Raw genomic sequence first — 25,679 nt, 5'->3', positions numbered from 1 at the left:
TGATTTTGTTGCCATAGGGAAATTCTCTAATTGGGGTCTGTTACTCAATAGATAGCGAGCTACCTCCTTTTAGGACTCATCTTTTTTACTCATCTTTTAGGACTTATACGGATAGATCATCTGCTGTATTCATTTGATGATTTGACTAAATGTATTGCTTAATTTCAATATTGCTGTTAACTTGTCTATTCCATCTTATTTTGACCTCAGTTTAACAATTTAATTGTTGAACCCTTGGTTGGTTTACAGTAGTTTAGCCTTAGTGATAAGTTTTGATTTCATTTTTGTTTGTTGATTAACTTTAATAACAATTTATTAAAAGGATATTAAGTCAACTTTCTCCCAATAAGTAACTTGAGCCAGAATTACTGAAAATCTCTGGTGGATATCGGCCAATCCACCTAGGAGCTTAATCTGTTTCTTCTAAATTAGTTCTTTGGTTCTCACAAGCTCTACCAAGTACAATGGAGCTATGCTGATTTACACCAACTGAGGATTTGGCCCAGGGTTGGGTCTTTTCTGTGCATTAGTTTGGATATATTATTGTTTTGTAAGCACAGATGGTTGTTTTCACAAATTGGGTCACTAGGCTCCCATCAATGCAGTTTTCACATGTTGGTATGTTTGAAAATACAAGTTGAGCACCCAAACTGTGGCCCTTTTAACATTGTATTCCCACACAGACCATTCCTTGAAACTTTTAACCATTTTTATTCCTTTCTTTCAACACTTATTCACTGAATTCAACCTCCATTTGGTATAACTGGACATTCCGAGAAAGAAGAAACAAGCCTTCATGAGGCAAAATCAAAACATTTTAATTTTCTATTAGCAAAAATAACGAGGAGTCCTTGTGGCACCTTAGAGACTAACAAATTTATTTGGGCATAAGCTTTCGTGGGTTAGAACCCAATTTCTTGTGTGTTTTTAAATCTTTACGGATATTTGTATAATATGAAATTAACAAATTAAGATTATTTCATGCTGCCCTGAGGTGAGGGTGTTGGTGCTAATTAAATTTCACATTGGGTTGCCCAAGTTGTTAGAGTGTAATTCTGTTCTAAGAGATTTAGACTGATTTGCATTATTTGTCTAACAAGTGAACAAACAAAAGAACTGTTTTACTGCAACTTTTACTAGTTTAATAATAACAGCAATAATGTTCTTTGCATTGGTACACTTGCAGTAAAAAAGGTTTTGAGGTTAAATCCTCCATGGTGAATTTTCAACCATTTATTGCTACGTATGACTTTCAATCTGAAAATAGATGCACAAGCCTAGACCCCTGTGTCCATGCAGTGATAAATTGCAATGAATGAGACTCTGTGCCAACATATCAGTGCACAATAGGGCATCTGTTTGCAGAAGCAAAAACATAACAAGCATGAGACAATGAATGGCTTTTGAGGATGGTTAAATATTGAAACAAAGCTGGCGACTGGGGCCAAATGCATTAATATGTTAGGTTTTGTAAAATGTTCTGAAGACAAAAACACTATATACAAGTTAGATGATATTATACCCTATATTTTGGTGACAGAGACATTGCTTGTTAAATATTCTTTAATTATTAATACCTACTGAGAAAGTAAGAATTTGTGCTTCACTATGGATTTTCCAGTACCAAAGTAGCTATTTATAGAAGTTGTTCAAAAATATTTCAAAATTCTTCTCTTCTGAGATCATTTATTTTGTAACATTAAATCATGCGAAACACACATTATCCGAGATGTTAAAGAACCAGTGCAGTGTAGAATGGTGCAAAAAAAAAACATTCCAAGATATCTGTTCACATTTTTAATGAATTCAAGCATGATCTCATTTGTTTTAAGTTTGTTTTCTGTGAACATTTGAGCAATCAATTTTTACAAGCACAGATGTTTATGGAAAGCCAATTACTGTACAAAGGAACAGGCTCAAGTGTTCACAGAAACTGAGTTTGAAATTTGCACTTGCAGGTATTTGAGTTGGTAACATTAGCATGTGTATCCAATGAAGGACAGAAACAATCCCATGTGACTTATCGGCCCAATTGCAAAAAAGAAATACTCAAATTTTGAATATGCATGCTCAGTCCAATGAGTGATATATTCATCACATAAATTCAAACAATGAATACATTCAAGAAAATTGTGCTCAGCTTGTGAAAGTGGCTACATGTGCAGAATACATTGTGTACTGTGAATTGTTTGGCCATCTCTATTAATGAGGAATATGGACATTATTTGAAGGAAAATCCACAGGGTCCTACATATCAGTACTCCAAAAACTGAAAATACATCCAAATGTGGTTTTATATGTTAAAATATTAAATTGGATGCAAAATGTGAAGGTTTTTGATTTGAAAATATCCTTGGCTCACATAGCTGAGAGCTAGCTGGTGCCCTAAGACACCAGTTAAATCCTTGCATTATGAATACTTCAAGCCTTATCACCAAGCTTCTGAAAATTAGTAAATCTGGCAGAAATTTAGGCAGTTGTGTCAGTTTTCTTTTCCTTAACAGTGTTAGCTGTTACAGTTCTCAGGAAATGTTTTTCCAATACAGCAAGAATTCAAGATTTTGAAAAAAATCCTGTCCTGAAAGTCAAAATCTCAAGAATTTTCATGAATTGGTAATTGAAAAAAATTCAGATTGGGTTAGTCAATTTTCTTTGGTAATTCTGAAACATTGTGTTTCCATTTTGACCTTTTAAATTTAACAGGTTTTTTTTTTATTACTATACATTAACTTAAATTTTAAATGAAAAGTTGTTTGGAAGCAAATATCAGAACTTTTCATTTTGAAAATGTCAAAATCGGATAGTTTGATAATTTTGAAATTTGGTATTGTTTATGTTTCAAACAATTGGCAATTTTTGATGAAAAAAAGTTTCATTGAAAACTTCCTCACTGGCTCTACTAATTACATTCCTACCTCACAGAGGTGACGAGTAATTAGTTAGAGTTGTGACAAAGCTCTGTCCTTGCCTCCATGGGTCCCATGTTTCTTGGTGGATTTCGCTAGCCTCAGAGGCTCACTGTGACCTCCACGTAACCCTTCTCTCTCTAGAGACAAGGGTCACAGTCTACTGAGCCATTTTCATCATAAGCCAGAGAGGGAGGTGAGGAGAAGTTATCCTTCCTTGCACAGTCTTTGTTGTCTCCCAGTCTCAGTGATTAATCAGGGGGCAAAGGTGTGTGGGGGGGGGAGCCCGGGCCCACCCTCTATTCCGGGCTCCAGCCCAGGGACCTTAATAGTATCAGCTATGGTAGCTGACCTTTTAGAAACATAACACGTACAATTCCCTGGGCTACTTCCCCCACAGCAGCCCTCACTTCCTCAAGCTCCACTTCACCCTTACCTCAGGGCCTCCTTCCTTGTGCCTGATATGGTGTGTACTACTCAGCCTCTCCAACAGCACAACTTCCTCCCACAGCTCCTGACATGCACCTCCACCTGACTAACTGGGAGGCTTTTAACTAGTTTCAGCCAGCCCCTGATTGGCTTCAGGTGTCCCAATCAACCTAGCCTTCTCCCTGCCTTCTGGAAAGTTCTTAATTGGCCTCAGGTGTCTTAACTGACCTGGAGCAGCTGCCATTTCACTTATCCTGGTACCAGGGATTTGTTTAGCCTGGAGCGAATATATCTATCTCCCACTACTTTTCTATAGGGGTGGGGCCGGCGGCCTTGGGATCAAGCTGGGAGGGGGCTAGCCGCTCCGCTGGCCACTTTGGCGGCCACTCCAGCCTGGGGTCATGCTCACCTGCCCTCGTCTCCAGTCGGATCCGCTGAGTCTGCGGGCCTAGTGAGGGGGCGGGGCGAGGAGGCAGTGCTGGGCTGGGCCTGGCCTATGCAGGGGGTGGGAGCTCCATAGGCTGAGCCCTGCTACACCCACATCCCAGTCCAGACAACATCCCAGTCCATCCACATCCCCTGCCGTAGGGCGCATGGGGGAGGTAGCCGATCACATCTCCTTGAAAGCTTCCATGCACCTAACGGAGTCTGTGCTCCTCACTGTCTCTCTCAGATTAAATCAAAATGGCCGATGAAGAAATCGCCACCCTCGTTGTTGACAATGGCTCCGGGATGTGCAAAGTTGGCTTTGCTGGGGATGATGCTCCTCGAGCCGTGTTCCCTTCCATTGTGGGACGCCCCAGGCACCAGGGTGTCATGGTGGGCATGGGGCAGAAGGACAGCTATGTGGGCGATGAGGAGCAGAGCAAGAGAGGCATCCTCACCCTGAAGTATCCCATTGAGCATGGCATTGTCACCAACTGGGATGACATGGAGAAGATCTGGCACCGCACTTTCTACAATGAGCTGCGGGTTGCCCCTGAGGAGCACCCTGTCCTGCTCACTGAAGCCCCCCTGAATCCCAAGGCCAACCGAGAGAAGATGACGCAGATCATGTTTGAGACCTTCAACACCCCAGCTATGTATGTGACTATCCAGGCAGTGCTGTCCCTGTATGCCTCTGGGTGTACCACTGGTATCATCATGGACTCTGGGGATGGGGTCACCCACACAGTGCCAATCTATGAGGGGTACGCCCTGCCCCATGCCATGAGATATTTGGGAAATGTATCCTAATATTCAGCATAATTTTTAATGTAATTATGGATTTATTATGGTAGTAGTTGGAGACCCAAGACAGGGATTGGGCCCCATTATGCTAGACAATGTATAAACAAACAAAACAAAGACAGTCCTCTGCCCAAGAGATCCTGCAGTCTAGGATTATAATAACCAGGCACAACAGGTGGATATACAAACAAAGGGGGATGGAGTGGAGGGACAAGGTGACAATAAACATGGATATGTTTGCATAAATGTGTAATCTCAGAGTGTATGTCTACACAGCTGCTGGGAGTGAGTTTTGCAGCCTGGCTTGACAGAGTCACACTATCAGGGCTTGGGGTAGCATGCTAAAAAGAGCTATGTAGACACGGCTTTGAAATTTTCTGGCTTGGGCTAGAGCTTGGATCTGAAGCCCACCCCTCCTCCTCAGGCTTCAGAATCCAAACTCCAGCCCAAACTGGAATGTCCATTTTGCTATTTTTAGTGGACTTTCTAGCGTGAAACCTGTTAACACAACTCTATTGACCCAGGCTGCAAGACTTGTCCCAGCAGCTCTGTAGACATACCCAGAGTCTCTTTTTCTTGATTACACTTGGCCTTTATTAGCCAATGTGATGCTGCAAAAGTTCAGAGTCTGTTGCATGGGAGCAGTTTGGGTAAATATGTAGCAACTGAATCAGAATTAATTTTCATAAGAGCTGGGCTAGGTAAGTCATATTTTGGACCACTGAGTTGCCACCATCAAATAATTCTTGAAACTTGTTACTGTTATATACTGGTATATTTTTGGTTCAACTCAACAAACTTTTATGTATTTGCCAGTCTACTGAAAGGTAGTAGCTACAGGATGCAAATAGCATTATTCAAAAATGATCTGAACATCTTTGAACTTTTCTACTGTGTTTATATGTGGAAGTAATAGTCAACCAGCAGCCGGGGGTGGGGGGGGGTGTTTGTGTGTGCACATTTCCAAAGATGGAATGTTCTTTTTTCCTCTTCTGTGAGCTGATAGGATTTTTTAATGCCCAGAGTTTCCAATTCCATTTTACGTGTAAATGATTGCTGCTTTAAACCATTGGCTATGGTTTATTTATAGAGTAATACATAGTTCACAATTAAATGCCAAGCTGTAATTGAATCAAAAGATTCTGCTGATGCCTTGAATCACAAGGGTGCAGCTCAAGTGCTTTATAAAGGGTAGCAGAACCTGAGACTAAATTACAGTCTCCAGTATTCAATCTGGGATCATGCATTATTATTTATAATGTGGATAAAAAGATTATAATAATACTGAAGTAAATAAAAAGAAAATGCGTCAAAGAGCAGAATGCTTGCAAAAACTTTCAATTTGTGCTGTGGGAGGCTAAGGATTATACCGTACAAGAAATAGGACTGGAGGAAAAGTATTTGGTAAACAGTTATATTCTTCAAAAAAACCCAACAACCCACAAAACTTTAAAGTTCTTCTTAAATAAAAGGTAAGTACATCTTTCACTGCTTAATCCATGGTAAATTTATAATGTTCTGATAATATGGTTATAACAAATTTATCTCAAGTGATTTACAGAATAAGTAACTGTCTCCAAACCTTATAAAGTTCAATTTGGTTCGGCAGTATGTGAACAAAACAAAAGAACTATTTTCTAGTACAAAACCTCAGCCTCAAATACGACAAACACCATGAGCACAAAGACTGATTGACAAAGGCTGTGTTTATTACAAAAAGGCAAAGATTACTTTTAAAATGTGTCTGATTGCACTTAAGAATGTGATATACTAATAGAACAATAATGATAAACTCTCTAGTCATCAGTGAGTTAACAAGGAAACTAATTGTAAACTATTTATTAGGAATATTTTTTTCACTGTATTAGTCTCTGTGGTATAAATTCTCTCATGTAATTTTCCTCCACTGACTTGCTTTGTCAATTTCTTATACAATGAATGGTGCTGGACTGCTAGCCTTGAACACTGAAGTCCCATGTGTGTCCACAGAAAGATACAAAATGGGCATCCACAGTCATGCTCTTCCAGACTGCTCAACCAAGATGCATTCTAGAAGGGCCACTTCTAGGGATGAAAAGATAATTTAGTCTTGATGCTCAAAAAGTCTTTGGCCTATCTGCTGGCAACTGGAATGGTATTCTGGTGCTTCTAGTAATATCATTTATAGGTGACAAAAGGCACACGGGGACATGCATTCCAGCAATTGTGATACAGCTGCTCTGATGTGCAAATCTGTCCCTTAGGAACTGGATTAAATCTACCAGATCATTACTCATCGGTTCCCTACCTACCATCAGTTAGTCATTTGCTATCACCACTGACCTGGATAACAGATGAAATGCTGACGCACAAGGAAATAGTGTGATAGCCTGCGACCAATCTCTTGAACTATTTGTTTCCCAGAACCTTGCATTATAAGGACATTTGGACTTTTTTGGAGGGGAGGAGGGCAGTGGGAAGAGGGAAAGATATTTGCTATCTCTACATCCAGCAAACCGCCACCTCCTCACATCACTTGCTAGAACACAGGAAGTTGCTAAGAACAAAAATTTAATGTGATGCAGGCAGGGATTGAACATTTGTATGGAGATCAAGAATATCCACAACTATAATAATTAATGGTAACAAAAAAGTTGTGGAAGGGATATTAATCTTCATGCTTCAATGCTTGAAGTAATCTCGGTTAGAGATCAGGATGAGTCCTAAGGGGGGGGGGGAGGGAGCTATTTGCCTATGCAGAGTGCTTGCATCTTCCACAAGCATCTTGTACAGTCCAACGTTGGAGACAAGGTACCAGACATGATGGACCTTGGTCTGATCCAGTGTGGAATTCTTGTGTTTATTTAGGGGCAGAGCCATAGGGTAAAACTGTTCTTTGCTGAACATAAAAATTACCAGCACTAGAAGAATTAAACAACGTACAATAAGCATATAAAATTATTTTGGCTATGATAACTCTCTATTAGGGAGTAACAAAGGGTGGTGTTTGTCTGTCAGGGAGCGGGTAGGAAAGTAATATTTCATTACAACTATTAATAAATTAACAAATCATTATGGAATCAACCACCTGGGAAATCCCAGATGTGTATAAAGTTTTGGTTTCCATGATTATCATGTTGGTTTAAGAATTGAACAAATGCTCCAATTTGGTGTTCAGCCAAGAACCTGTCAGGTTTGTGTTGAGATAATTTATTAACATTCTAAACAGAGACTTGTGTTAGGAATAAAATATCTGCAACGCTTATCTGAGAATGGGGCCTTCTTTTATCATCTAAATAGTTTTGTCAATCTTGCTACAACACCATGACATCCAGAGGCAGTTAAGTTTGAACACGTAAGTGAATCTGAATTCTGGATAAAGAATCTAATCAATTTGACTTTCCTTAGGTGCTCATCACCAAAGTATCTAGACTAAAGTAGGTCATTGAATGTCATTTACAAAAATACCTTACATGGAGATTAGAGAACAGTACTTCAGAAGAATGGTTAGGAAGGCAAATAGCAGTCAGGGTACATGACAAAATCCCTGATCAACCCATGGGCTAGAGGTTATCCTCACAACCATTGGTTCACAATTATTATTAATTATCATGACAGGTGCCGTCTTCCTCCTTACTCCAGGAGTGCTCAACCCCTGCTCTGCCTCAGACCCAGCCCCACTTCTTCCCACCCCTGTTATGCCCCTCCCCAAGCGCGCCCCATCCCCGCCCCTGCCTTCTCCCCCCATCGCCTCCTGCATGCCGCAGAACAGCTGATTGCCGTGGGCGGAAGCTGCTGGGAGGGATGGGGAAGAGTTGATGGGGAAGAGTTGGCAGGCTGCTAGTGGGTGGGAGGTGCTGGTGGGGAGGAGGGGAGCTGGCTGCCAGTGGGTGTTAAGCATCCACTAATTTTGTTCCATGGGTGCTCCAACCCTGGACCACCCACAGAGTCAGCACCTGTGATTATTACTATTATAAAGCATTTGTAAAAGCACCATAGATGTGCATAGTACTAAATGGAGAAATTAAAGACACACTCACTGCCTCAAAGAGCTAACAGTTTAAAAAAAGTTCTGCCACTCGTCTCAGCATTTGAGTATTATATTAGTACATGAGAAATGCCATTAAAGGTAGAGCAAGAGTAGTAAGACACAAGCACTAGGTGGAAAACGTAAGATGACTCAAGGACATGTTAGACTGGGCAAAGGTGAGGGAGGTTGGAGGCTAGTAGAAATAAGACCTAGATTGTCACTAGTCCTAACATGGCCATATAGGACAAATTCTTTTTGCCCCCTCCTCATCTTCTGAAGTGAGAGAAGAACTGCACAACCTGTATTCTCCACTGTAAGAAAGTGGATGGGAAGGTGCTAAGAATGTGTGAGGAGTGGATGGGGAGTGGGCAGAGCCACAAATTCACTCCCTCCAGTCAGACACAATGGCCAATGGAAATAGCCAGGCATAAGAAGGAAATAAGTCTTTCCCCGAAAGAGTGAAGTAGCTTATGTACCCCACATAGCTAGGGGGAAGCATGGGAGAAACAGTTACTGTGACATACAATACCTTTAGGGTGTCCCATTTGGCTGCATGCTGTCCTTTGCAGAATGCTGAGCCAAAAAGTTTAATTTTGCTCTAAAACAGCTGTTTTCCTTGTGTCATTGGAGATGCATCATATCGGTTCCTTCTCTTTCAATGAGATTTTCTGAGGGTTGCACTAGTATGAGAGTAACTTCTTAAGGGATTGTGAGAAGAAGTGGGCTTTGAAGAAAAACTGAAAGGAGGTGGTATTATGGTGCACAGAAAGAGAGTGGAGAATCTAGGCTCAGTACCCGAAAAATTATCATTGTGCTTTAAGTATGCTGTATGGAAATTACAGATCCCGTGGAAATTTTTATAAATGTAAGGCTATGACCCAGAGAGTCCTTGGCCACAACATTCCTTATGCATTGTAATACACTATTACATGCTGTGCAATGGTTGATGTGGGTATATGTCAAAGCTGTTATATGCATTTAGTATAGTTTGTGAAACATTTGGGATTCTTTGGGGAAGATGTGATATATAAACCCAAGGAGACAGATTTTCAAAAGAGTGCAGTTCCCAGTTAGGCACCTAAATGAAGTGGCCAGATTTTCAAAAGTACTTGGAACCCAGCAATTCCCACCAAGAATTTGAAAATCTAGCCAGTTCACTGAATTGTCTAGTTGGGAACTGAGTTCTCTAGATGTTATTGTCCAAGATTTCTTACTATTATTTCATTTTTAGGTAATTTTCCAGGCACCACTATCACACATTAACTGACTTACAACAAAACCAAGAATCTGATTCTCATTCTGTTCTGGTCGCATTTTATACCCCTTTTCACAGGTATAAATGACCACACAAGCAGAGAATCCTGCCCCAAAAATCTGTTCATACTGAAATATCACATGGATGGTGGGGTATATCATTGAAGCGGAGCTTTCAATCTCTCAGAGAGGCAATAACAATTTAAGGAGAGAGAGCAGTTAAACCAAATTGGGGAAAGTTAGAAAATAGAACACCTCTTCCTTTCTCAGGCCTTATCAAGATATCATTCCAAATTTAAGATTCATTGGCTGGATGCAACTTTCTCTGTGCACATTCACACAATATAATTGTGTATGTATTCAAAATCCTAGCTCATATCTGCCTCTGTACCAGGACTCTGGTGACAGATTTGGGTAAACTTGTCCTCTACTGCTATATTAAGCAGCATTCCATGCCATGCTATTTCTAGGGCAAATACTCACATTTGTATTTTGTTAACATTCTTTTTCCTGAGAGAAATGGTGTGAATAAAATTTAACCATTCACATGCTTTTTTAGAAAGCAAACAAAGAATAATGCATGAGCCAGGCTGGAGTAAATCCACTTTTAAATTCAGGGAGCTCCAGAACATTTTTTACAGTATACACTTGATTCTTACATACAGTATCAATTAAATAGTTTCTTTATGTTATTTACTTTTTGCTGGACAGAACTGCATAGTATTTCATTGCAGACTGAGCTTACCTCCCCTTCCGTGGACTGCAAGTGCAGTTCTTTCCTACAGGTTGCCTTTAAGTCTCCTGCAGCCGCACTAACTTGTACTCCCTTTGGTGCTTCCATTATCAAAGATCTAGTTGGAGACTCAAGTCTGAAAAATAAAAGTATCCATTAATAAAAAAATCCTCATATCAACAGCATGTGCTGACGAAAATCCATTGTCAAGACAAAGAAAATGAAAAGTGAATTGTTGCATGAGTTCTTTATTTATTATTCTTTGTGACTCCAATGCAAGAAAGCACCTAAGTATGCACTTAAACCCATCACTGTTCAAGAAAGTACTTAAGTATGTGCTTAACTTTAAGCAACGGGATTCATGCACATGCTTGCTGTACTGCTTAGGGATGCTTTCTTGAACTGAGGCCTAATTTAGTTGATAGCTGCTCCGACACTGAATTATCATTAGTACAGATATGCTGCTTTCCACTGTGACTATATGCTGAAAAGCAATGCCTAACCTGTCTATGCAATGCCAGATGTACATTTAAATAAAATCCAAATTGAAATGTTTCCTTTGAATTTTTTAATAACAGTTTCAATTCCCTGGGACCTCCTCTTCCTTCGCAACATACAAATAACCCCTACTAACTGCACCAGAGTTACTCACATGCTTGGGGGTGAGGAGGGGATTGGGGAGTGAGAGATTGATTAGGCCCTCAGTCTGTATAACTCTGCTTTCTGCACACATTTCACCCTCTTCTGCAAACTGTTCACTGACCTCTTCAACCCCACAATATCTGCCATATTCTCTGTATCACTTCTCAATGCAATTACCACATGCATCCGATGAAGTGAGCTGTAGCTCACGAAAGCTCATGCTCAAATAAATTGGTTAGTCTCTAAGGTGCCACAAGTACTCCTTTTCTTTTTGCGAATACAGACTAACACGGCTGTTACTCTGAAACCTTCTTTTTGTACGTCCACTAGTTCCCCCTTTTCTATCTCTTCTTTTCCTCACACTCTCTGTCCTCAAGATCCTGGACCACTCAAAGCCAAGGGGTGAGCTCTCTCTGCAGTGCTAGCTCACAGTACTCCATGCTTCTCTGCTAATTGAGAGTTGTAGTGGTGAGGATTTGTGGTGATGGTGCTGTGACAGACCCAGACCAGTGGGGTACAGGAGTCTGGTCAAAGGCAAATATACTGGCCACTGGATGAACAGTTTTCTGTTCCCTGAGTGACCAGAGCAGGGGCTGCCCTAGAGCAATCAGGAACCTGCTAGAACCAATTAAGACAGGCAGGCTAATCAAGGCACCTGGAGCCAATTAAGAACTTTCTAGAATCAATTATGGCATGCAGGCTAATCAGGACACCTGGTTTAAAAAGGACCTCCCATCAGTTAGTAGGGGGGTGTGCTGCTGGAGGAGTGAAGAGTTCAAGTGTGATCAGGCTTCAGAAGGAAGCTCCTGCAGTGAGGATAAAGAAGGTGCTGGGGGAAGGCCATTGGGAAGTAGCCCAGTGAGTTGCAGCTGTCATGCAGCTGATACAGGGAACACTGTGGACAGCTGCTATCCACAGGGCCCTGGGCTGGAACCCGCTTCCCCCTCATCCCCACAACTCCTGATCGGACACAGGAGGAGTTGACCTGGTCTGTGGGAAACACCAGAAGGGAAGGTCTAAATTGGAAAGGGATCTGGCCTGTCCCCGACCTACTAGGACACAGAGACTGCAGGGATTGTTCTCTGTTTCCCCCATTTGGGCCAGGGATGAGGTTAGCTGAGTGGACAGCAGGTTTGAGCCACTAGCAAAAGTGTCCAAACTGAGGGCTGCAGTGAATTCTCTGAGGCAAGGAAATCCACCAATAAGCTAAGGACCCACCAAGACAGAGGAGGATCCTGCAGGAACCTCACAGTGCTAACCTGCAGGGCTTAAAAGGGCAGATGGTCTAGTGGATAGGGCCCTGCACTGGGATTCAAGAGGTGTGGATTCAATTCCTGGATCAGCCAAAGACTTACTATGTGATCTTATTTAGAATGAGCAAGCTTGGAGAAATCACTTAATCTACACAGAATCTCAGTTCTCCATCTGTAAAATGAGGATAGTACTGCCTAAGCTCACAGGGGTGTTATGAAGATGAAATCAATTAATAATCATGAGGTGCTCAGATACTACCACAAAGAGAGCCAGTTCAGCACCTAGATAGATAGCTGGGAGAAAAGCAGCTGAAGTGGTTTGTTCCTCTGCATTTTCCTTCTATCAGTTTGACCCCTGAGTAGTAGGTCATAATCACCCAGAAGTATAACAAAATGCATTTATAAAGGGGAAGAAGAAAGGAATTGTTTGATATAAAGCATTTGCCAGCTAAAGTAAACTGGAATAGCTATTAAGTATCAGGCGACTGGATTTAGGCATATTGTAATATTTTATTTATTTATTTTTTGCAGACAGGAGATAGCAGTCATGGATTATTTTCCTGAAGCCAAAAATACCACATTACATCAAGGATAATGGAGATGAGGTCTGAGCTGAATGTCATGAAGATATCATCTGTAAAATATTTCGGATTGCTGGGTGTCACTGGCACTCAATGGGAATAAATCTGAAAGCAATTATTTGGAAGTAAAAATATAACTTAAATACATTGTTCAGATATGACATGATCAGGTACTAAGCGTTTTAGATGCCTGTCTTTAAAGTCAAATGCAAAACATGAACACATGATCTTGTGTTAAAGAATGAGAGAGATTTTTTGAAGACCTTTATCATCTTTTACTCAGGAGGATACAACTGCCCTCTGTTATATGTATTGCACTGAATGGATGACATTAACAATTCCACGTTACTGCGGGCTTCAGAAAATCTAAACCACAATTGATTTTTCCTGGAAGTTTTCCAGTAGCAGGTATAGTGTTGCATATCCTGATCTGTGTTGGGTAATATCTTTCACAGCACTGTAATCTTTTCTATAGGATCACTAACAATTATTTGCAATAAACATGCCACAGTGCTGCTCAGAATTGTCAACTCTAGTTTCAACATGAATAGTCAAATTTCCACCAGTTTTATGAAACTGGTAAGTGACTGATTGCATGAATATAAAAGATCTGAACAATGAATTCCCGAAGAAGCTATTAATATTGTATTTCTGTGCACAGCTGAAAGAAATTTGAGCATTTTCAGAAAACAAAAGCATTTAAGTAATTAGTGGAAATTATTAATTTCAGCAATGTGATGTATAGATGAATTTCTGAGATTTGCAGTTTAGTTTTTAAAAGCTATCTGCTAGCACAAATTATTTTTCCTATCTTTTTACAGTTGCTTCTGTACTTTTATTATTGTTTTACTTATTATACATCTGGAAAGAATCTTAGGGGCTGTGTGACCTGAAACTATCAACTAGAAAAGTAAAAGCCTATATGTTCAGAGAGATTTTTTTCCTCAGTAGGTGTTGCAAGGGGATAATCAGACCCATGATGTAGAATAACACTTCTTGTTTGTTTCAGTCCTATTTTCTAAAAGCTTTGATCTTTGCCATAAACCTATTGCAACATTGCATGATATCATATTTAGGTCTCTAAAATGTATAATTTAAATGGCAGCAAAGGTCTCTTCTGAATACTGGAGCAAGAATCTGCTTTCCTTTCAAATTTACTAAGGGCCTGTCAGAGTGGCATTTACTTCTGTGAGTGTTTCCTAGTCCCATGATTTCATTTTTTTTTCTACCCAAGACAACAAGCAGATCTGACAAAGCAGAAAACTTTATACTTCCTGTGTTATTAGACAGACACCTTAATGTAGCAGGAAAGAGAAGTATACTTTTAAAACAAGGATCTTTAAAAATTTAATCTGCCAATTTCAGACACAACAGGTATCCAGATTAAACCAACCTAAATATTTTGGTTCAAAGGTCAAATGACACGTGACACTAAATTGAAATGACACATGAACCTTACAGTTAGGATATTCCATTGTGCTGGATCTGAGAAGACTGATTGATGAGCCACTAGTGAATTGAATCACCCAGACACTGTGTGATTCTTATATTTACATGAAACACATTTACATGAGACACTGTGTGATTCTTACATTTACATTCTTACATCAATCTTACATTTACATGAAACCTTTCGCCCAGAGGATCACTTTGTCAGCTTCTGAAGGCCAACCCTTTTGGGGTGAAATGGGTCATCTGTCCATAGCAGCATTATACTTCAGCTACAAGGAGCAATTTAGGAAGGCATAATTTAATTACTCACATCTGAATTTGGCCAAGAATACCATATGATGGGTAAGGGATCAGGACCTGAGTTTTTCCATCTCATGCAATTTCAAGGTACCCTCAGCTGAAAAAAATTATTAGGGGTTCTTGTTTTGTTTCCTTATTGTTCCTCCTTCTGATCTGCTCAGAAAACATACAGGCCCTGATTCACAGTGAGCTGGTTGTGGGTCCATGATCCTCAGCCACACAGTGGAATACAGAGCACTAGGGAGCCTAATCTAACATGTCTAATGGAGTTTACCTTGGTGGAGGATCAGGCATAGGGGCCTCTGCTCCACCCTAACCCTTTCCATGTCTGTCTCATCACCAGTCCACCACGTACACGTCTCTGTCCTCCCCCTTACACAGAGTTGGTAGGGAAGCTGGTATAGGGTTATATCAACTGGCTTTACATCGGCAAAGATTCTCCCAACACAGCGGGACTTCTCCAGTGGGAATCTGATTGACTTCAATTTGCTTTGGGCCCATTGAGCAGAAAATCCAGCCCACACTATTCAGTAGAACCACCAAACCACATTTCAGTCTGTATAGATAGGGCCTCTAATTTCTCTTCCCATGGTATCACCGGAGTCCTTTCTCTCTAGCATGTGCAAGTAGCTAGTAAAACTTAAAGCACTGTAGGCTAAGTCTGCTAAAAAGGAACGGGAGTATTTAAAAATGTGCTGCTAAACAGAAAACACACATGAAGAAGGGCATCCACTTCCCCCTCCCTAATCCAGAATCTTTCAAACTGGTCTTAATGCAAAGAGTCCCAAGATGACACATTTCCAAGACTTTGATCCCTTTATCTGTGAGTTTAACCAACCTTTTTTCTTTTCTTTTCTTTTTCAGTTAGTATTATTTTGTGGACTTCTATAGTATTACAAGAGTAAAGATCCACCAATAAAAAGAAAAGAAAAATCCATCTTGTCTACTAGGTACCCGTTATGAAGATTTTGGCATATTGAGAGAAGTGTGTCAACCATGTGATGTATCCACTGGTTCTTCTGGGCACTAAAATTGTCTTAGATTGGCAGCTGAATCAACAACTCAATAAAGATATGAAAAAGTGCCAGGCAAATATTCAGTGACTGGATAAATTGTTCACCATGTTCTGTCAGTGGGATCAAATGAATGTAGCCTATCAGATCCAAACCTTATTTTAATGTCACAGATTGAAGATCGAAATAAAACACTTGGCTGATCACAGTTACACATATTCTAATGTGACATGCTGGCACTGAGAAACCAGTCTGGCATATGTTCGACATCCTAGATTACAGTGACAATGTCATGGATTATGAAAGAGAATCATTAGGAAAACAAAAAGCAGAAAGCAAGGAAAGGGAAGAAGCAGCAAAGGATAAGGGAATAGGGAAATATGAGAAATTCAGGCGGACTGCATACGAATTCTAATGGTACTGTGATCGTATTCAACACTGATTTACACCCCTTATTCAATCTCATGGAATTGAATAGGACTGCAAGTTACCACAGAGTTTGACCATCTGTCTTTTGAGAGTAATATATATCAGATAGCAACATGATATGCCAAATCCTGACCTTGCCATCTAAACTGTGGAACATCCCCCCGGCAGCAAAACTTTTGTGGTTCTCCTGAAGGTTGATAGAGAAGGAGGAGCCAATGCATAGGGGAGTTTCTCTAGAACTGGGGTGGCAAGAGCAGAGTGAGAACCTCTTTCCTCTCTAGGAAAAGATGTCTCAGGGTTGTAAAGAGCACACTTGTGGCCCATTCTCCACTCAGTCCCCTAAAAAAATCACCCCAATCTATGTCATACTCTTCCAAGAGACAGGAGAGACAGCAGATGGGGCAATTAGCAAAGGGACCGGGAAGAAGCACGTGTGCTCTTTCCCATAATCCCAGAAGAACTGACAGGCTTCCAGGGAGAGTGCCACCTCACCCCAAACAGTCACAGTTGAGGGGGAGGACAGGGAAAGACAACACATGTAGCAGACCTGAGATGTGGGGGTCAGTGGGAGAGCACCCATCTCACTAAAAGCTGGCAAAGAAGTATAGCAGAGACCTCAGTGAATGAGTTATAGCACTAGTTTGCCCACTATTGCTGGGGAGCCTCGTGCTACACATTCTCTACTCCTCACCCTGCATCTCTTTGATATGCCACACAACGGGAGCAGAGAAAAGGTGAGGGCTCCACCAGGCATCTCTGAACTATAATTCACCTACTCACACCTGGAATAGGGACAGAGGCCATTTCCCATCTCTCCAGGCAGGACAGCAAAGGGCAGCAGGGCCTTATAATTGTGTCTTGTTTCTTTTTGGTCAGGAAGGATGTTCTATATTAGCCCCACCCAAGAATTACCAGTTCTTTGGTGTGGGAATCCCTTGCATGGGTCTTTCAAGCAGAAGCAGCAGCCTTTCCCTTTTCTTACAGCAGAAACTTTCAACCCACCCTCCTCCCCGCCGATGTATATGTCCAGCTGGGCAGGGTGAGTTGGGGTCCCTAAACTTCCAAAAGTCACCTTATATATTGAAAAATACTTGTTTGAACTGTGACATTATTAGGTAGAAGTGCACTTTAATTCTGATAAATAGCAACACACTAAAAGAAAATGATCAGGAAGTACAAATTACATCAAAGGACAGAGAAAAAATATATTAAAGGGGTTAACACTGACAAGCAGAGATGTTGACTCTGCACAACTCATGGCTCACCCTAGAACTTGCATTCATTCATGAGCTTGTTTCACATAAATATTTGTTTTTTATCGTTATTATGAAAAGGTAATTTATTGCCCTACGTGCTTTGGCTGTGGGAATCAGGGTGCTTTTGTAATTAAAATGATTTCTTTACTCTATTCCCATTATTTATGCTATTATTTACAATATTTATTATAGTTGAATACACCCACTTTTTAAAAAAAATATGTCAAATGTTATAGAACAAATGTACTGAAAAAAATCTTTTCTTGATTTATTTAACCTACTACATTGCCTTGAAGATCAATTTTCCTGGACCTTGTTGGATACCAGTTTCAAATCTGTACATGACATTTAAAATAATTATTTGTAACCACTAGAATGCAGTAACTCCAGGATCAAATCAATTGTGTTATTGGAATTAAAGGGGAAAGAAATATACATCTATATGCCAGACTCATAGAATCCTAATTCTGTTCACTGATCATCAGCTGTATTATAAAGGCTAAAATCTGTCCTCAGATGCACACATCACTCCCTTTGACTTCAGTGGCAGCCTGACACATACATTCAAGGACAGAATCTGGCCCTAGGTGTTGTGATCTCATCAAAGGAGTGAAGTGGATTTCCTATGGAAATAGTGGGTACCCCTTTCTGAAAACCAGTAAATATGAATTTTTCACTTATACTTTCCACATTTAACTTTACAGGTCATTGACAACACATTTAAATAAAGATGAACCCCTTGTGACTCAGTATCAGGACAGTAAGGCAGTCACTGTACCATTTGCTGTTATGTCCACCTTCATAGGCGGGAGGGATAGCTCAGTGGTTTGAGCATTGGCCTGCTAAACCCAGGGTTGTGAGTTCAATCCTTGAGGGGACCATTTAGGGCTCTAGGGCAAAAATTGGGGATTGGTCCTACTTTGAGCAGGGGGTTGGACTAGATGACCTCCTGAGGTCCCTTCCAACCCTGACATTCTATGATATCTAACCAATATCATTGGCTGTAGGACAAGTCATTGTCACCTTTAGAGTTCCTAAAGCTCTCATTAACCTAGAAACCAACTCACTAGACTAAGCGCTGAATACTAATTGCACTGCAAACTCCATTACTTCATTATAGTGGATCTGCATTATCATAGTAACTGAATACTTGAATATTAATAGACCTACACAGGTCGGGAGGAAAAGCACTTCTTCAAAGGTCAAGCTGCAGGATCTCTTCTGAAAGTTAGAAGAGGAAGAGATAGAGATAAAATGGAATAGGAGAGGCTCTGAAAGTGTCATTATCTTTATTTATTACAAGTACTAGAGAATTAGTGAAGAGACAAAAAGGAAGTCTGGAGAAGTGTTGGAGAGGGCAACAGCATTGAATATACAGCATCCATCAAGTGTAATGAAGCTTCAGGAATGACCAGGAGGTTTGAGGAAAGTTAAAAAAGCCTAGCCTGTGAATCTATAGATTACAGAGTGAGCAAGGGCATCCCCAGGATGTCTAATGATTTATGAGAATACAGGGAAACAACCCAAAAGACAAGGAAGTATAAAAACAAAACAAAAAAACCTGGAACATTGGAGGAGGATGGAAACAACCAAGAAAGTTAAGTGAATGTTGGGCATTTTAAGGGGCAGCTAAGAGTCAATGTTAGTAGAGTAAATGAGACAGCTATTAATATGGAATCTAAATTTACAACAGAAACTTATTTACATTAGGTTTATAATAATTTATGATAGATCCAGGGATGAGAGTTGGGCATGGGAGAAAATAACAGCCTTTAAATGATTTTCGCTGCAGGTCACTTGTGCATCCTTTACCCAAGAAAGCCTGGCAACCACTTGATAGTTTTCAAAAACCTTTCTGAATGTATTGTCATCTTATTTTTCACACAAAAAAGGTTTTTTTGTTTTTGCTTTTTAATATCTAACATGTTAGTACTTGAAAACCTCATCATTACAACATTCTGAATTGACCACCTAATGTTTAGTAGGACTTAAATGAAACCGTGACAGTAGAATGATTCAGCATACTTGCTTGCACAAAGCTAACACATCAAAAATAATGAAAAAAAACAGTCTTACTGGTTTACATCAGACATTAGAAAATGAAAACATTACCTTGCCAAGTGAAAATGTGAAACAGGAAAAGATCTTTTAGAACATATCTTGTATGCTTTAACTGAGGGAGGCAAAGTCTGGTTGCAAGGGGTAGGGGTATTGCTCTAAGTCTTTACAGGGATAACAAAGATGAACTAGTTCAGAAAAAGCAGCAGCAAAAGCTTCTTTTTAATCTTTTGCATGATAGCCGCCATGTTGGCTAATATACCGGGGAATGAACAGGAGATTTTCAGTGCTAAAAATCATAAGCTGTTACAGCTTAAGCAAAAGCTCTCTAACAGTTTCATATCCACGAGCTGAGTGGAGGATGGAAAATCTGTTTTGCAAATGATTTCAAAATTTTGAACTATAGCTTTGTTCCAACAAGTTCAAAATTCACTGTAAAATAAATAAAAAAATAGAATAGTTGCAAATCAATTGAAATACTTCATTCATTTAAAAAGTGAAACTAGGCCAAATTATGAAGGATGAATATAAGAAAAAAACAACACAAGCATGTAGGGACAAAATTAGAAAGGGTAAGGCACAAAATGAGGTTAAACTATCTACGGACTTTAAAGGTAAGAAGAAAACATTTTACAAATACATTAGAAGCAAAAGGACAGGGTAGGCCTATTCAATGAGGAGGTAATGACAATAACAGAGAACGCAGCAATAGCTGCAGTGTTAAATGCATTTTTTTGCTTCAGTATTCACCAGAAAGGTTAACAGTGATCAGAAGACTAACACAGCTAACATCAGTGTAAATGGGGTAGGATCTGAGGCTAAAATGGGGGGGGAAGGAATTAAGAATTACTTTGTCAAGTTAGATGTATTCAAATTGGAAAGGCCTGATGAAGTGCATCCTAGAATACTTAAGGAACTGGCTGAAGAGGTATTTGAGCCATTGGCAATGATCTTTGAGAACTCTTGGAGGAAAGGAGAGATCCCAGAGGACTGGAAAAGGGCAAATATAGTACCCATCTATAAAAAGGGGAATAAGGACAACCCAGGGAATTATATACTAGTCATCTTAACTATGGTACCTGGAAAGATAATGGAACAAATCAATCAATTTTTGAGCATGTATAAAATAATAAGGTGATAAGTAACAGTCAACATGATTTGTCAAGAACAAATCATGTCAATCCAAACTAATATCCTTCTTTGACAGGGTAACAGGCCTTGTGGATAGAGGGGAAGCAGTAATGCTTTTGATAGTATCTTATATGACCTTCTCATAAGCAAACCAGAGAAATATAGGCTAGACAAGTCAACCAACAAATGGTTTAACAACTGGTTAGAAAACCATACTCAGAGAATAGTTATCAATGATTCACAGTCAAGCTGGAAGGACATATTGAGCGGAATCCCACAGGGATCTGTCTTGGGTACTGTTTCCATTCCATATTTTCATAAATGATTTGGATAATGGCATAGAGAATACACTTATAGTGGATCGCAAACTAAATATGCGTCAACAACGTAATACTGTTGCAAAAAAAGCAAACATTGTTCTGGGATGTATTAGTCGGTGTGCTGTGAGCAAGACAAAAGTAACTCTTCCATTCTGCTCAACACTGATAAGGCCTCAACTGGAGTTCTTCAGGAAAGATGTTGACAAATTGGAGAACATCCAGAGGAGAGCAACAAAAATGATTAAAGGTCTAGAAAACATGACGTACGAGTCAAGATTGAAAATTTGGGTTTGTTTAGGCTGGAGAAGAGAAGGCTGAGTGGGGACGTGATAATAGCCTTCAAGTACATAAAACATTGTTGTAAAGAGGAGGAGGATAAATTGTTCTCCTTATGCAGTGAGCACAGGACAAGAAGTAATGGGCTTAAATTGCAGCAAGGGAGATTTAGGTTAGATAGGAGGCAAAACTTCCTAATTGAATGGGTACTTAAGCACTGGAACAAATTACCTAGGGAGGTTATGGAATCTCCATCATTGGAAGATTTTAAGAACAGGTGAGAAAAACACTTGTCAGGGATGGTCAAGATAATACTTAGTCCTGCCTTAGAGCAGAGGACTGGACTCAACCTACTGAGGTCCCATCCAGTTCTATTTTGATTTTGAATTTTTACTCTATATTCTATTTTAAAACAGAATATAATACAAATTATATTTTTGAAACAAAGTAATTTCAAAACAATAAATCAAAATGTTTCATTTTGAAACATTGAAATAGAACATTTTGACACTGTTGGGAACGTCATTTCCCAGTTTTACTCCAAAATGAAATTTCAGGGAGGTTGACACAATTTTACAAAGTGTATTGATCTTTGGAACTGCATTCTCTTATAGAAAATGGTTCTGTTGAAGTTTTTCCAACCTGCTTTATCACCAGACACAGAGGAGAATCTGTAACGCACACTTCCAAGTTTGTTGCACTTGCACTCAACCAAACCTTTTTGTTTTTGAAAACAAGAGTCAGGAAAGATTTGCAAAAAGAAAAGGAGTACTTGTGGCACCTTAGAGACTAACCAATTTATTTGAGCATAAGCTTTTGTAGCTCAAATAAATTGGTTAGTCTCTAAGGTGCCACAGTCTCTAAGGTGCCACAAGTACTCCTTTTCTTTTTGCAAATACAGACTAACACGGCTGTTACTCTGAAACCAGGAAAGATTTGGTAAGTCAATTTATTTTCAGTTATCTGAAAGTAGAGACCAGACATTTCTTTCTGTTCTTTGGCAGCAGACCATGCCACCGGAGGGGAGCCAAGTGGCTCTTTCTTCCTTTTTGACAGTGAATTCCATCTTCAGAGCCACTGAAGACAGAATAAAACTAGAGATAATCATTTCCCTTTATTCTGTACTGGTTAGACTACAGCTGGAATACTCTGCATAAATATGGGCATTATACAATAGAAATGATAGAGAAAATTGAGAGATTGCAAAGAAGAGTAACTAGAATGATAAAGTGTCTAAAATGAAATGTAACACTAAAAGAGATTAAGGAAAATAAATGTGGATTAAATAAAAAAGCCTCTTAGATCAATCCAACATTAAGCCTGCACAGTTAAAATCACAAAAAGACAGGAACTGCAAACATTAAGGTTTCAGTAGCAATGCTGACTCAACTGCACTGCACATCCTTGATGATGCACAACACAAGTTTTATGATGCGCACATTTAAACCGAAAAACCTGATAAAAATTACACAGGTGTAATGTGACAAGTTAGCGTTTCTGTTCAAACTCAAGCTCTGCATTTCTTGTTTTTTGGTGATTTTATCAATGAAGTTGAAATGTTGCATTTACATTTTTAAAATGTAATATTCTTGTTTTTAAAAGAAAAAAGAAAAATCTTCTGTGCTTAAATGATGTTAGCCTTTAAATGATTGCAACTAGTCTGAAGTTCACACTTTCCTGTATTGTTGCTATTGGTTGATTGGAGATAGGTTTCTGAAATGCTAGGTTGTTAGAACAGCAGCATAGTTGTTTACATTGTGATGGCTCTAACCTTACAATATAACAAGCTTTTTAAATATAAATAAAAGCTTGCATATTAGGCAAAAATTGGAAGGATGAAGATAAGATTACAGGATTTGAAAGGGGTGTTTTTGCACCCATGATTTCCTCCTGAGGTTAACATAGGTTTTTTGGAGAATTTTGCTGTTTTTGCCCCCCAATACCTGATTCTGTGAGACGCTGAGCACTCAGGCTCTGCTCCAAAAAAAAAAAAATAGTCAAGCATGTCCTTGACTGAAGTAAAGGAATAGTTCCAATGAAGTCAATGGGCTTATTATAGAATTATAGGACTGGAAGGGACCTTGACAGGTCATCTAATCTAGTTCCCTACACTCATTAGGAAAAACTTTTTCACTAAGAGGGTGGTGAAACACTGGAATGCGTTACCTAGGGAGGTGGTAGAATCTCCTTCCTTAGAGGTTTTTAAGGTCAGGCTTGACAAAGCCCTGGCTGGGATGATTTAACTGGGAATTGGTCCTGCTTTGAGCAGAGGGTTGGACTAGATGACCTTCTGGGGTCCCTTCCAACCCTGATATTCTATGATTCTATGGCAGGACTAAGTGTTATCTAGACCATTCCTGACAGGTGTTTGTCTAACCTGCTCTTAAAAAAATCTCCAATAATGAAGATTCCACAACCTCCCTAGGCAATTTATTCCAGTATTTAACCATCCTGACAGTTAGGAAGCTTTTCCTAATGTCCAACCTAAACCTCCCTTGCTGCAATTTAAGCCCACTGCTTCTTGTCCTATCCTCAGAGGTTAAGAAGAACAATTCCCTCCTCCTCGTAACAATCTTTTATGTACTTGAAAACTGCTATCATGTTCCCTCTCAGTCTTCTCTTTTCCAGACTAAACAAACCCATTTTTTTCAACCTTCCCTGATTGGTCATGTTTTCTAAACCTTTAATCATTTTTGTTGCTCTTTTCTGGACTTTCTCCAATTTGTCCACTTCTTTCCTAAAATGTGGTGCCCACAACTGGACACAATACTCCAGTTGAGGCCTAATCAGCAGGGAGTAGAGGAGAAGAATTACTTCTTGTGTCTTGCTTACTCCTACTAATACATCCCAGAATGATGTTTGGTTTTTTTTTTTTTTTTTGCAACAGTGTTACACTGTTGACTCATATTTAGCTTGTGATCCACTATGACCCCCAGATCCCTTTCCATAGTATTCCTTCTAGGCAGTCATTTCCCATTTTGTATGCATTCAACTGATTGTTCCTTCCTAAATGGAGTACTTTGCATTTGTCCTTATTGAATGTCATCCTATTTACTTCAGACCACTTCTCCAGTCCTGATCATTTTGAATTTTAATTCTATCCGCCAAAGCACTTGCAACCCCTCCCAACTTTTTATTGTCCGCAAACTTTATAAGTGTACTCTCTATGCCATTATCTAAATAATTGATGAAGATATTGAACAGAAATGTATCCAGAACTGATCCCTGCAGGACCCCACTCATTATGCCCTTCTAGCATGATTTTGAACCGCTGATAACTACTCTTTGGAACAGTTTTCCAATCAGTTTTGCACCCATCTTATAGGAGCTCCATCTAGGTTGCATTTCCTTAGTTTGTTTATGAGAAGGTCATGAGAGACAGTATCAAAAGCTTTACTAAAGTCAAGATATACCACGTTTACTACTTTCCCCCCATCCACAAGGCTTGTTACTCTGTCAAAGAAAGCTATCAGGTGGATTTGACGTGATTTGTTTTTGACAAATCCATGCTGTTACTTATCACCTTATTATCCTCTTGATGTTTGCAGAAAGGAGTTGGGCCATATTTTTCAAAGAATAGTCATCTCTGGGCTTACGCTATGGGTCCTAAACATCAATCCAAGAGGTGAATGTTTCTGAAAAAAATGTAAGCATATAAAAACAGGGACATATAATGGAAGCTCTTTGTCAATTTAAAAAAAGGTCAGAAGTAACAGGAGCTTGTCATACTAACCAGGGAAAATGGAGCATACAGGGGGACATGGTCATGGTGCACACATACATACACACACACCCCCGTCTGTAAGTATAAATATAAGGAAGAAGTTATTCTCACCAATTAGAGATACGATTAGAAAAACAGATTTGTATCAACACAGGAACATATCAGTTTAAATACTGATTATCTGAAGGTGAGATCAACTTGGGAAGAAAACCAATTTGTGAAAAAAAGTCAGAGAACGAGAAAGTCACTAAAATCCGTCTGGTCATAGCTTGAGAGACTGGCAATAGTTTATAGCCATTAACGTTCTACAAAAAATAATTTTAAAAAAGCAGGGGCTTGGACTGTCTCAGGCTATAGCATCTTCTCTTTTGTGTTGAAGATTGGTTTGTTAGCTTTTCCTGGATGAAAAGAATGAACAAAAGATGCATGAACAGAAGATCACGCCTCTCCTGCCAACTTTAAATAGCTTCTCAGCCTAGCTTCTCTCAACCTTCATCATTTCAATGACAAAACTGTGTGACCCCTTCTCTGGCCTCAAGCTTTTACAAAATGGACACACTGCTATGTTAGCATGCTACCTACTACAACCTTTTAGAAAAAGGTTCTTAGAGAAGTCCTGTGTTTGTAGCTTTGTGGAAAATATAAAACCATTCTGTGGGATTTGTGTATCTTCGATACTGATC

General features: G+C 39.6%; 2 protein-coding genes across 5 annotated transcripts in view; one reads left to right on the top strand and one right to left on the bottom strand.

Annotated features, from left to right (window-relative positions):
- SGCZ (sarcoglycan zeta) overlaps positions 1-25,679 on the bottom strand; it is an 840,425-nt gene that overhangs the window by 5,851 nt on the left and 808,895 nt on the right. For all 4 annotated transcript variants that reach the window (XR_012158659.2, XM_073341950.2, XM_073341949.2 and 1 more), the window contains one exon: positions 10,574-10,697. Coding sequence is in view for 3 of the 4 variants with exons in the window: in XM_073341950.2 (XP_073198051.1) it covers positions 10,574-10,697 (124 nt within the window). In the remaining variant the exon portion in view is untranslated. The remainder of the gene's footprint in view (positions 1-10,573; positions 10,698-25,679) is intronic.
- LOC140910785 (actin, cytoplasmic type 5) lies at positions 4,013-4,571 on the top strand. The gene has a single exon (XM_073342622.2). The coding sequence runs from the start codon at positions 4,020-4,022 to the stop codon at positions 4,569-4,571; it is 552 nt and encodes a 183-aa protein (XP_073198723.1). The 5' UTR covers positions 4,013-4,019.

This window comes from Lepidochelys kempii, chromosome 4, assembly GCF_965140285.1.
Source record: "Lepidochelys kempii isolate rLepKem1 chromosome 4, rLepKem1.hap1, whole genome shotgun sequence".
Classification (NCBI taxonomy): domain Eukaryota; kingdom Metazoa; phylum Chordata; order Testudines; family Cheloniidae; genus Lepidochelys; species Lepidochelys kempii.
The sequence above is the reverse complement of the archived record's forward strand: the minus strand, read 5'-3'. Positions and strand labels throughout refer to the sequence as shown.